Source organism: Ranitomeya variabilis, chromosome 4 (genome assembly GCF_051348905.1).
Source record: "Ranitomeya variabilis isolate aRanVar5 chromosome 4, aRanVar5.hap1, whole genome shotgun sequence".
Taxonomy (NCBI): Eukaryota; Metazoa; Chordata; class Amphibia; order Anura; family Dendrobatidae; genus Ranitomeya; species Ranitomeya variabilis.
In genome coordinates, this window is record NC_135235.1 from 269,573,339 (window position 1) to 269,587,100 (window position 13,762).

Genomic DNA, 13,762 nt, shown 5'->3' on the forward strand with positions numbered 1-13,762 from the left:
CGGACGCGACGGATCCGTCGCGAACCGCCATTTCGGCGCAGACAAAAAACGTTATAATGTCCGTCTATGTCTAGATGACGCCGGCAAACTTCGACGGATCCATCACATGGCGGATGGAACGGACGACCAATCTGTCGCTAATGCAAGTCTATGGGAAAATAGCGGATCCGCAAAAGAAAAATGGCGGATCCGCTATTTGATGAAAACGGCGGATTCAAACTGACGCCAAAAGACTGAAGTGTGAAAGAGGCCTAAGCAGTACTGTACAGCCATATATAGGGTATTTCTATGTGCAGCAGAAATTGTGGGACAAATTTTGGTGCCATTTTTACCCATTTTTTACTGTGGAAATTTAAAATCTGGGGCTAAAAACAAAAGTTTGGTGGTAAAAATGTAATTATTTTTTTCTTCACTGCTCAATGGTATACAATTCTGTGACCCACCTGTGGTGTCAATATGATCACTTCACTGAGAGGTGTAGCTTATAACATGGCATCTCTTATGGGGGGTTGCTGTTCTGGCACCTTAGGGGCACTGCCAATGTGGCATGGCACCCTCAAACCAGTCCAGCAAAATCTGAACTCCAATATGGCACTTCTTCCCTTCTGAGCTTTGCACTGTGCCTCAAAAGTAGTTTTCTACCACATATGGGGTATTGGCATACTGAGGAGAAATTGCATAACAAATTCTGGGTTTCATTTTTTCCTGTTACCCTTGTGAAAATAAAAAATTTTGTGGCAAAAATTAGATTTTTTTTTATTTTCACAGCTCTACGTTATAAACCTCTGTGAAGCATCTGGGGGTTCAAGGTGCTCATCACACATCTAGATACATTCCTTGACGGGTCTAGTTTCCAAAATGGTGTCACTTGTAGGGGGTTTACACTGTTTAGGCACATCAGGGGCTCTCCAAACACAACATGTCACTGGAGCGCCCCCACGTGTAGGGCAATGGGGTACTCGGTACCGGGTCTATCTCTCTCGGTTTTGGGGATGTCACGGTGGCCCGACCCGGTCCGTGGCCCTTCTGAGGGGCGTCCAGTTAAAGGTGAAGTTTGTCTGGTGTTTGTGACGCCACCTGTGGTACTCGGTCAGGGTGACCGACGCTGCTAGGGGTCCGCTGGGGTGATGGAATGGCAGCTAGATGGTGTACCTTCCCACAGGTGAAGTATGTCCCCAGGGCTTCCCAGATGTGTCGGTGGTGATGGTGGACATTGTAAGGCGCAATGAATAACGAGGACACAAAGGTTGCAGTCTCTTTACCTTTTACTGAAGACTTCAGAGTCCACAGTCCAGAGTACCGTTCACAGGGCAGGCAGAGTCCGGCCGGTCTAAAGGCACATCCAGAGTTCCCTTATCCAGGTGGAAATCAGTAGCCTTCCTACTAGCGCCTGTGTGTTGTAGTACCTCCCTGCTGAGCACCACAAGATAGTCCTCACGACTTTCGTGGATGTTTCTGATCTTTTCTCTCTCTGTCCCCCAGATGGTATGGATAGGACAACCCGTATGACGGGGTAGGCCTGGAGCTTGTTTATAGGGACCCTAGTGACGCCCCTCTCCCACAATTTGCCTCCGTGTCTTCTTAGGTATTAAGGTCAGGCAACCAACTTGGAATTGACTGTCCTGCCGGTCTCTGAAGTAATACGTAGAGTCAATTACTCCCTCTGTGTTCCGGCCACCGGCTACACGCCTCAGAAGGAGGCTGCCAATCTTGGGGCAGAACTCCTCCCGGTAATATCTCCTTGTGCTGTGACTTCGTTTCTCACTCTCCACAATACAATTCTCTTTGTGTCCTTTCTTAGGATGCTGCCGCAATGGGTGCAGGCGCAGCTCCGTAACGTTCTATCTCGTGCTTGGCCTCTGTCAGGATCCCACCCCTGACAGGGACCCTCTGTCTGTAGCTCAGATGTTCCTCCTTCTCCCCCTGTCTGCCTGACAGGTCCTCTCTGGGTCAAACCCAGGTAGCTTCTGACTAACTTCCTATCCAACCCACCAGTTTTACCCGTGTGTGAGGAGTGCCCTAATAGATAGAAGCAAGGCTCCCCCTGGTGGACTGGAGTGTGAAGTGTAGTGTGTGACTTGTGATACCTGGTCAGGTGAATTCCTTTAGTACCATCAGACGTAATATCACTCCCCTGGTGGGAGAGTGACATTACTGCAACGACAAGGACTCTGGGGCGCTGCACTACCAGCTGGCCATTCCATCAAAATCTGCGTTCCAAAACATCACTTCTTCCTTTCTGAGCCCTACCGTCCCCCCAAACAGGAGTTTTTAAATACTCATTTTTTCCTTCCACATTCTAAAAATTCCTGTGAAGCAAATGAAGACTAAATAAAGTTCTTGAATGTGGTTTTGAGCACCTTGAGGGGTGCAGTTATTAGAGACCCCTAAAGTCACTTCAAATGTAACATGGTCTCTAAAAAAATGGTGTTTCTTAAGGTACCTTCACACTAAACGATATCGCTAGCGATCCGTGACGTTGCAGCATCCTGGATAGCGATATCGTTGAGTTTGACAGGCAGCAGCGATCAGGATCCTGCTGTGATATCGGTCGTTTAGGAAAGTTCAGAACTTTATTTGGTCGTCAGATCGCCGTGTATCGTTGTGTTTGACAGCAAAAGCAACGATGCCAGCGATGTTTTACACTGGTAACCAGGGTAAACATCGGGTTACTAAGCGCGGCCCTGCGCTTAGCAACCCGATGTTTACCCTGGTTACCCGGGGACCTCGGCATCGTTGGTCGCTGGAGAGCGGTCTGTGTGACTGCTCCAGATGCCCTAATATGGATGATGGATGTTGAGTGGACCATACTACATCCATGTTCATGAGCCTCAAAGAGAGCCTTTCATCACAAAACAAATGTGCAAACCAAGCACAGACCCTCGGGCACTCTTGCCGTGACTGACCAGTTCAGTGTACCGTTCCCACCTACTTATTTTTCATTTATCTCCTCCCTCTTCTTCCTTGATTGATAGTCCAGACTTTGCATGAGCCTGTGGAGGGTGGAGATATATGATAGACTGGAGATAGGCGGGAAGGTGCACCAAACTGTTTGACTACATCAATGGTGCAACGAGGGCCTGTGCTTAGTTTCATCATTCATTTTGAGCTGACAGACTCCCTTTTAAGGGTTGTTTTTATATATTTAGAGGACAATTTATGTCATAAATGTGTAATGGATGATAGACAAAAAATGAATCAAGAAGGTCCCTGCACTCACAGTTAAAAAAGTTGACATGTAAACAAAAAGTTGACATGTTTCAGGTTGCTGAAACTTTGGATGGGTTAAAGCGCATCTAGGTTTGTTAAATAATAGAAATAAGTAAAAACCTGTTTGAGTGTCGGGACCTTCTTGATTTCGTATTGTCTACTCCTCTATGTGCACCACCACTATCAGGGGCGTGCCGATCACTTTGGATTACTATGATGGTCAAACGATCGGCCCTGCTGTGTGCTGCTGGGCATGCATGATCTGTGAAAGTTCTTGGAACTCACATTAAATCAATAGAAAGATATGTGCATGTATGGCCATTTCTCCACTGACAGTGGCACGTAATAGGACCCCGATCTGGCAATGGATACAGGTTCCACCGCTGCATCTATCATACTTTTATGGATATCCTATAGATATGCCATAAATGTAGACTATGAGAAGACCCCTTTACGTGGTTAACTCTTATATTACCCAGCTTTGCTTTATATGTCACGATAGGTTTAGAAAATCTAAATATCTTATAAACCAGTGATCCGGTATTTGCATTGATGAAAGTTTGAATGAAGATTTTATTAAGACATAGATGGATTTACAGAAACATTACAATTTTGACAATTGTAAGTCAATAGTGTTAGTAATCACAATGACATTTCTTCTTTGCTGTTCTCTTCAGTGGTCTCTACTCCTCTTCGGAAAGCGCTTTTTTCAGCTCCTTAAGAAACTGCTCCACTTTTTCCTCAAATTCTTTGCCATCGGGAAATTTACTTTTCAAATTTTCAAGATGAGGCTTGGCCTTTTCCTTCAGAATCTCCATATTCTTATCCATCTCTTGCTTCAGCTCCTTCATATCTTTCTCAAATTCGCCTTGTAAATTGGCACGGTATTTCTCGTATTCCGCATGGACATCATCCACGTAGGGTTGCAGATTGACGCGTAGCTTGTCGATTTCCTCGCGCAGTTTGTCACGACCTTCTTCTGCGACGCTTTCCAGTCTTTCAAAGAATTTGACCACATGCTTGGTTATTCCGTTGACGAGATCAGTTCCAACAGGCACGACTTTTTTTACAAATTTCTCAAGCTGGTCTTCTAAGGCGTCATCGAACTCCTTCAGAATAGGGACAACATTCTTCCTGAATACCGGGAACTTTTCATGAAGCTGTTCATCGAATTTCTTATAAACTTCATCGTAGTAACTGTCTACAGCTTTCTCCAGTTTGTTTAAGTGTTTCCTTGCTGAGTCCCACCTCTCTTTGATCTCAAATCTGGGAATTAAAAAAAAAGGAACTTAATTTACTCATGACTACTAGGAATTGTAGAACGATTTAGCACAATTGGCATTAAAGGCATTTTCCCACCCCAACCAGCAGCCAAAGATGACAGGGATTACAGAAACAACCAAGAAGACTGTTTCCATAATCTCAGCCACCTCTGACCACAGCTGAGATAGAAGTACCCCTGTAACTTATGTGAACATTTCTTGTGACTACACTATTTCTCTCCGACACCCCCCTATAGCAAACTCATAAATCTGTAACTTTGAACTTTATGTTACATTGTTAATGAGGTATTCTCATCTTGGTCATCGCATCTACTGGATATGGACAAATGTCTGATAGAGGCAGGTTTCATCCCTCAAGAACAAGGTCGAATCTCATGCTATTTGCTATCCTTCTCCATAGAGCCCCATTCTCGTCATAGGTGCCAGTCCATCAAACATTTATGGCATGTCCCCTTTAAGCGATTAATAGTTATAATTTTTTTACATTAATTTTCACAACAATTAAAGTAAATGTCTTACTCTTTTGCAATGGAGGCAAAATCCATGTTGTCGTAAAGACTGAATATTATGCCGAAACTATCGTGCAGAATCTTCTCCAAACTTTTATCATTTGTTTCTTCTTGTTTAGGTTCATCGTGTTGCCAGAAGTAGCGGCCCTGTACCCCTGCAAGACAAAGACAATGTGCAATGAGCTAACCCCTGCAAATACGGCGCCATGACTAACAAAGGAGGGTCCGCTTAGGACTCTGCTTTGTGAGTCAGAATGCAAAGCTATTCTGGGAGTTTGGGCTCCTTAGGCTACTTTCACACTAGCGTCGGGAAAGACCCGTCGCTGTGCATCGGGCCGACGTTCCCGACGCTAGCGTGGTCTCCGCCGCACAATGGGGGCAGCGGATGTATTTTTCCAATGCATCCGCTGCCCCATTGTGAGGTGCGGGGAAGTGCGGGGAGGTGGGGGCGGAGTTCCGGCCGCGCATGCGCGGTCGGAAAAAGCGGACCGTCGGGAGCAAAAAACGTTACATGTAAGGTTTTTTTCTCCTGACGGTCCGCTAACACACGCCCAAGCGTCGCAAAACGGACGCGACGTTTGGCAATGCGTCGCAAATGCGTCGCTAATGTTAGTCTATGACGAAAAAACGTATCCAGCAAGAACATTTGCTGGATGCGTATTTTCGGCAAAACGACGCATTTGCGACGTATTGCAGTTAACGCTAGTGTGAAAGTAGCCTTAATGAATTACTTTCAACTTTGCAACTGAATAGCCCCCCTTCATTGCTAAAAGTTTCTGGGCACCGGGTAGAAATGGATATCAGCAACTTCTGACTTTGTTCTGGACAGTTTGTATGTCTACGTGTGGGCTGCCCTTTGGAAAGTGGCTTGTACTAATATTCCCATATATAACTGTTGCAGTCAGAGCAACAAAAATATAAGCAACATTTTCCCTGCAGCAGTAATGTTTGGTCAGATGAACCTTTGGGCTGATTCAGACTTCTGTGCAAATCGATCCAATCACAAACCGCAAATCAGTCCGTGCATTGTGGTCCAAGATCGGACCAATTTGCATGGATGTTTGCATGAGCCCTTAGTGTAATGGTGCTCTGTCAGTGGTTACCTGGCAGCTCTAAAAATGGCAGCAATGGACAGGCTTAGCACTATCCACTCCATTTACAAGATCCCAGGGGTAACCCTGGCCTGAACCTTTTATTCTATGTACAGAGATCTGGACTTGCACAGAGGTCCCTGGGTTAGAGCCACGTAGTAGGCTGCTGGCCGGTGGTGCATGCTAGCAGGAGTGGTCAGGTCTACAGGTTGGAATAAGCAGAGCAGACAACGTTCAAAATCAGAAGACAGTAAAGTAGTTAGTAAATGGGTTGAGGCCAGAACAAGAAACTTACAGAAAAAGCAGGAGCTGAGAAGAGGAAGCAGCAAATTAGACTAAAAACTAACCACATCTGGCAGCTCCCAGCAGTAAGCTGGGAGCTTTAATATAGTGCAGTGCTGTCCGTGGGGAGACAGCGCATACATCCGTACTGACAGACTACAGCAGTGTTCCCCAAGTCCGATCCTCAAGAACCACCAACAGGTCATGTTTTCAGGATTTCCTTAGTATTGCACAGGTGATGGAATTATTGCCTGTGCAGGTGATGCAATTATCACCTGTGCAATACTAAGGAAATCCTGAAAACATGACCTGTTGGTGGCTATTGAGGACCGGACTTGGGGAACACTGGACTACAGGTTCCAACAACCCTAATCTTGGTGGCTGGACAGAGCCTGCATCACCCAAAGATTCTGGTCCTTACGTCTCCTCCTTCAACATTGCTGCCTGCAGTTTGAATGTGGAGTCGCTTAGTGACATTGCAAGAGCAGGACCCAGAGGAAATGTGACACTTAAAGGGGTATTCCCATCTCCAAGATCCTATCCCAATATGTAGTAGGTGTAATAATGAGAATATTAACAAATACCTCCAATTAGAAATTTAGTTGTTTTTTTTTTTATTCGCAAGCAATATCTCTTTCCTCATGTGCAGGTATTGCAGGACCTTAGGCATCCATGGTTATGACCACTAGCAACTAGCTAACTGTCACTTTATCAGTGGACGTAACAATGGATATTTAAGGTCCAGCAATGCATGCATATGCGTAAAGAGACATAGAGAATCAGAAGAACTATACTGCATTTCTAATTAGAGATATTTTCTAATATTATCATTACTACAACTACTAGATACTGGGATAGGATCTTGGATATGGAAACACCCATTTAAGAGCTGATCATCAGAACCAGACTTAGGCCGGAGACACACTGGTGCGAGATACGGCTGAGTCTCGCTGGTTAAAAGCAAGCTGTGGCACCGGCACTCCGGAGCGGAGCGTGCAGCTCCATGTATTGCTATGCAGCTGCATGCTCCGCTCCGGAGTGCAGGTGCCACAGCTTGCTTTTAACTAGCGAGACTCGGCCGTATCTCGCACCAGTGTGTTTCCGGCCTAAGGGGGTTTAGCTGATGTAGCCCCTGTTATACAAGGGGTTAAATGTGCACGCTTTGTGTGGCTTAGCCGTTCCACCTGTACTTACAGCTCCAGATACATGTACCTTGAGGGTATGTGCACACGTTCAGATTTTTTCGCTATAAAAACTCATTAACCCCTTCATGACCTTGGGATTTTTCGTTTTTCCGTGTTCGTTTTTCCCTCCCCTCATTCCCAGAGCCATAACTTTTTTATTTTTCCATCAATTTGGCCATGTGATGGCTTATTTTTTGCGGGACGAGTTGTACTTTTGAACGACATCATTGGTTTTACCATGTCATGTACTAGAAAGCGGGAAAAAAATTTCAAGTGCGGTGAAATTGCAAAAAAAGTGCAGTCCCACACTTGTTTTTTGTTTGGCTTTTTTGCTAGGTTCACTAAATGCTAAAACTGACCTGCCATTATGATTCTCCAGGTCAGTACGAGTTCATAGACACCTAACATGACTAGGTTATTTTTTACCTAAGTGGTGAAAAAAAATTCCAAACTTTGCTAAAAAAAAAAAAAAAAAAAAAAAAAAAATTGCGCCATTTTCCGATACTCGTAGCGTCTCCATATTTCATGATCTGGGGTCGGTTGAGGGCTTATTTTTTGCGTGCCGAGCTGACGTTTTTAATGATAGCATTTTGGTGCAAATACGTTCTTTTGATCGCCCGTTATTGCATTTTAATGCAATGTCACGGCGACCAAAAAAACGTAATTCTGGCGTTTCTATTTTTTTCCCGTCCGAGGTCAGAAAGGGGTTAAAAACGCATACATTATGCATCCTATCATTTAGAATGCATTCTGCATGTTTTGCGCACATGGTGCGTTTTTTTTCCCCGAAAAAAACGCATTGCGGTAAAAAAACACAGCATGTTCATTAATTTTGCGGATTTTCCACGTTTTTCCCGCAATTCTATGCATTTGGAAAAAAACGCACAAAAAACGCATCAAAAACGCATGAAAAAACGCAAGAAAAACGCATGCGGATTTCTAGCAGAAATGTCCGGATCTTGTCAGGAAAATTTCTGCTAGAAATCCTGACGTGTGCACATAGCCTAAGGGTTAAGAATAGATACATAAGAAGATACCAAGATTACTCAGATAAATGTTCCCGTATCACTATTAATACCATTGTCCTAAGAGTCCTCTTACCTGTGAAGAAGAGCAGGGCTACTGAGAGTAGCAAAGCTTTCATGATTGGGCAGAGTCTTCAACACACCAACCTGCAATAGACATGTTCAGAAGTGAAATATTATCCGTAACATGTATCCTCTCGTCTAACCCGAACGCACAAATGCAATTTGGCCAAAAGATTTGCTGTCAGATGAACCCCTGGTTATGTCAGTAATACATTAATAAAGTTGTCTCTGACCAATTACAGATTTTTTTCCAAAATCTTTCCACCAATATATTAAAATAAAAATATTAATTCCAGTAAAGGAGAATAACATAAACGGGTAACTTACAGGCTTGCCAGGGTCAGGATGTTGTGTGAGCTGCAGTTGCTCATCGCCTGGCATATATAGTGATTCCACCACTGATGGGCACCCACCCAATCAGATTATAAAGACACGTTTAATACAAAGTTCAAAAATAAAAAAAAAACACAGGACACAAACTCAGAGTGAAGATTAAATCAGGAGGGGATGCCAAGTGGAGGGGACCAAGAGTACAACACGTGAGGAAAGCGGAGAATTTAATCTCAGGTGTTCTTAAGAGGCCACATTTTTACACTTCTGCCATGCCACATGCATTTCGTAGGGTCTGCAATTCATGTTTCCATCTCTTCTTCAACATTCTGAGACAATCTATTGTTGCTCAAACTTTCTGAGCGCTGGCTAGAATTATAAATAACCACATACACGGATACAAAGTGTCCAAACACACCACTCACGAAAAGAGTGTTGAAAAAATAACAAATTTTATTTAGAATATAATAAATAAGAAGTATATACATCATACAATATTCAGTAAGAGGAAAGGAATTTTACCCAAGTATATTGCACAAAAAAGAAAAAGAGCATCCATACAGGCTGTGGGAACATGTGGTTCATGTAAAGGCACACCAACTCATCAACATACATTTGTATAAGGCCAAATCAAGTTGGCCATAAAGTGCGCAGTTCAAGTGCAAGTGCCTAGATGAGTTAATAAGTATGTAATCAATCAAAACCAACACATACCCATATTTGTACGCCCGTCCTCAGTATCAGAATCACCCCGACGCGCGTTTCGCGTACCCCTTTCTCAAGGGGAAATAGTGCATGTCATGTCTCGGTTGAGCCAATATTTGCCGATAATTTGTTTTTCTGATACAGACTTCTAAATCCCCTGGGAAAAGACTTTGGAGCTAACTTGCCACTAAGAAAGAAATGAAGGACAACATTCTCGTATTTGTGATGGCCCATGGAGATGGGACAATTTTTGATTTCTTAATTGAGTACTTCATCGAGCCTTTCACCTAATGAAGATCCGAGCTAAGAGATAAGAACCATAGCATGTCACCATCCATGAGTCTCATCTGCATGGTTCACCCAGGTTATTGGGGGCAACTCGCTGTTCCTCCCAAGGAGTGCTGGTAGCTCTATGCTGCGGACTGAGTTATGACACCAGCTTGTGTGGCACAATGAGAGGTGCAATGTCTGCGTCCATTCACATCGGCACAGATTCTTGACCGTTCAGTAACAGGTGGTAGCATCTCAATTGTGCCAGATGAAATGGACTTTGGCCTTCCAGTACAGGGAATTATCAAGTATTCCTCCAGGTAGCGCGCTGTTTAGCTCCTTTTCCATCTAAGACCCAAGCTTAATCAATCCAGTCTGGTTTTGGAACGTGACCTCTATTTATCTACTCACCCTTGTCACGTGAATGACTTGTGGCCCCTGCCTATTGTAATGGGGCTAGTTAGGTCATGGTGTGCACTTTTTATTAAATTATAGGAATCAATAGCCCTTGGTGGTAGTGTTGCTTCTGGTGTGTTCACTCTAGAAAATAAAAAAAAATGTACTTATGTAGAGGCAACAAGCTTGGTGGTTACAAACTTATTCCCAAGAGGAAACAACTGAACAGAGGTAGATGGGTGAGTGACACAGTTTGCACAGTTGCTGGCAGATTCCTAAGTATCTTCACTGGCTTAGTCTCTGTGCCAAGCAGGGTTGGACTGGCCCACCAGAGAACCGGAGAATTCTCTGGTGGGCCCTGGCTTCTCCTTCAGGGGGATTCATAGTGGCAGACTTCGCAGCCATTATGGGACCCTTCAGAACCCAGCGCCACCATCTGGATTTAAACAGTATCTCAGAGATTACATGGCAACCAATCGAATAAGCAAGCAGAGCCAAGTGCTAACATTATGTATACTAACATTGTGTATCTTATGGTTATACCAGAAGATACAGTGACTGACAAAAATTAGCACTGGTCTTAAAAGCCCTTTAATGATAATTATTTGGTTTTGTATGGAAGAAAGGTGGGCCCTCAGAATCAAATCCTCTGATGGGCCCAATGTTTCTCAGTCTGACACTGGTGCCAAGCACTTTTACTCCCATTCCTTACTACAGTCTCTCTTTGTGGGTGCTTCATCTGACAGCCATGCTCTGTAATATTGTGTATAGCAATCTTGTGCTCTCCTATTGTCTACTCATACAATTACAACATATAAGTCCCTCATACTCATGTATTCTTCACTTTCAGGAATTACTTTTTCAGCTCCACCCACACCAGATATCCTCATCCTTTCTCAGTAATGGCAGTGTGATGCTAGTCACAGCTTACAGACACACTGTGAGGTGGGAAAATCAGGAAGTCCGAGGTCAAAAGCCAGGAGGGTACGACATAAACAGAGGGATTTGATAAGGCGCAGTCAGGTCACAGTCCGGGGTCAAAATTCAGAGAAGGTAGCAGATCAAAACAAAGGGGCTAGGCAAATAGATGGTCAAAGGCAAATCCAAGGTCAGTCAACAAAGATCGAAATGCTAGTACTCAACAACAGAGCAAACACACCTCAAACTGAGTAGAGCTAAAACTGTCAAAGATACGAGACGGGAAGCCAGCTTAATAGCCTGGGAATCATTTCAAGCAGGAGACACTGGTAGGAGACACAGCACACTGAGAGGAGAAATTGTGACAAGAAGTGCTTGCACTTGAGAGTTTGCCGGTCTCCATCACCAGAGACAGACAACAAGACAGCAATACAAGCAGATGCTTTCTGCTTTGCTCCTCTGTGGCCCTTACGATATCACTGGGGTATCACACCATAAATAGCAACTTTTACTCAGACCAGCTTCTATCTAGCTACGATGCAGATATTTCCTGCTGAGTTACACAGTAAGGGCTTGTTTCCACATGCGAGAATCACGTCCGTGTCTCGCATGTAGAAACCAAGCTCTGGCGCCGGCACTCAGGAGCGGAGCTGTGCGGCTCCATGTGTTCCTATGCGGCCGCACGCTCTGCTCCGGAGTGCAGACACCAGAGCTTGGTTTCTACATGCGAGACACGGACGTGATTCTCGCATGTGGAAACAAGCCCTAAGGGTACATTTCCACTGCCGAGAGACAAATCGGTCCGTAATCTGGACTGAAAAAACGGATGTAACGTATGTGATTGTCATGCAAGTGCAATGCGAGTGCAATGCGATTTTTAATCGCATCATCCGTATGACATCAGTATGACATCCGTATTGCTGTCCGATTTTTACGCAGCAGTGTCCTTTGAAAAGCCGGCAAATCAGCGCCGTGTACAGTAAAATCACACTGACAGGTTAGAATAGAGTAGATATATGCACATAGAATGTGTGTATATACATATATATATGTCAGTGAGACACCTATATATGTATATTTATATGTAATGCAGCGCTAGATAGCATAAAAGCCGCTAATTCAATTGCCGGCTTTTGCTCTCTCCTTCACAAACCCGACATGATATGAGACATGGTTTACATACAGTAAACCATCTCATATCCCCTTTTTTTTTGCATATTCCACACTACTAATGTTAGTAGTGTGTATGTGCAAAATTTGGCCGCTGTAGCTGCTCAAATAAAGGGTTAAATGGCGGAAAAAATTGGCGTGGGCTCCCGCGCAATTTTCTCCGCCAGAATGGTAAAGCCAGTGACTGAGGGCAGATATTAATAGCCAGGAGAGGGTCCATGGTTATTGGCCCCCCCGTGGCTAAAAACATCTGCCCCCAGCCACCCCAGAAAAGGCACATCTGGAAGATGCGCCTATTCTGGCACTTGGCCACTCTCTTCCCACTCCCTGTAGCGGTGGGATATGGGGTAATGAAGGGTTAATGCCACCTTGCTATTGTAAGGTGACATTAAGCCAGATTAATAATGGAGAGGCGTCAATCACACCGCGCTGAATTGCCGGCTTTTCAAAGGACACCGGTGCGTAAAAATCGGACAGAACTCGCATGGTGCGAGTGCTGTGCGATTTTTTTCTCGCACCCATTGACTTGCATTGGCGAGTCTCGTCCGAGACTCGCAGCAAATCTCAGCAAGCTGCGATTTTTTTCTCAGTCCGATTTCGGCCGAGAAAAAAATCGCAAATGAAAAGACACCTATTGAATAACATTGGTCCGAGTGCAATCCGATTTTTTATCGGATTGCACTCGTCCGTTTTCCTCGCCAGTGGAAATGTAGCCTAATGTGCACACACCAGGCTGTCCGTCTGCATGTATCAGACATCTACTGTCACAAAAACAGAACCTTCAATGGACAATCCCATGATGCTCACTAACCTACTATTAAAAGAGCAAAAGGCAATCCTTGCTCTTGAGTGGCGCCTTAGACTTCTAAACCACTAAACAAGGCAATGCCTTAATAATAAATAAACCTTGGCAGCTCAGTAGAACCTCTGCTGCAACAGGATCAATACTAATATGTAGTAACAGCAATGCCCTTGGCAGTCCAGAACATAACACAGCACAAATCCCCCATGCTGGCTGTGGAATAATAACACACCATGATACTCAGAGATGACTTCTCCCCAGTGTTAGATCAAACATCACAACAGTACGGTAACCTGTGTATACTATACATTCAAAATACTATAATTATGAAGATTAATAAAGAAAAATCTGGAAAATTTTTCATTTTTTCCTGCGCATTTCTTATGTTTAATGTTCTTTTAAGAGATCTCAGAACTTTTTATTTTGCATCTCATATCAAACTCATATCAATTATTTCAAGAAAAAGTTGTCCACTTCCTATCATTATGCCAAAGTCTATAGAAATTGCTAACATTTAACATAAA

The 13,762-nt window shown here is 44.0% G+C and overlaps 1 protein-coding gene across 1 annotated transcript; it reads right to left on the bottom strand.

Annotated features, from left to right (window-relative positions):
• Positions 1–3,763: 3,763 nt before the first annotated feature.
• Positions 3,764–9,048, bottom strand: LOC143764388 (uncharacterized). Its single transcript, XM_077249912.1, has 4 exons — positions 8,975–9,048; positions 8,661–8,731; positions 5,013–5,157; positions 3,764–4,476 (listed from the first exon to the last, which is right to left on the bottom strand). The coding sequence occupies exons 2-4, from the start codon at positions 8,701–8,703 to the stop codon at positions 3,894–3,896; spliced, it is 771 nt and encodes a 256-aa protein (XP_077106027.1). The 5' UTR covers positions 8,704–8,731; positions 8,975–9,048; the 3' UTR covers positions 3,764–3,893.
• Between the last annotated feature and the right edge of the window lie 4,714 nt (positions 9,049–13,762).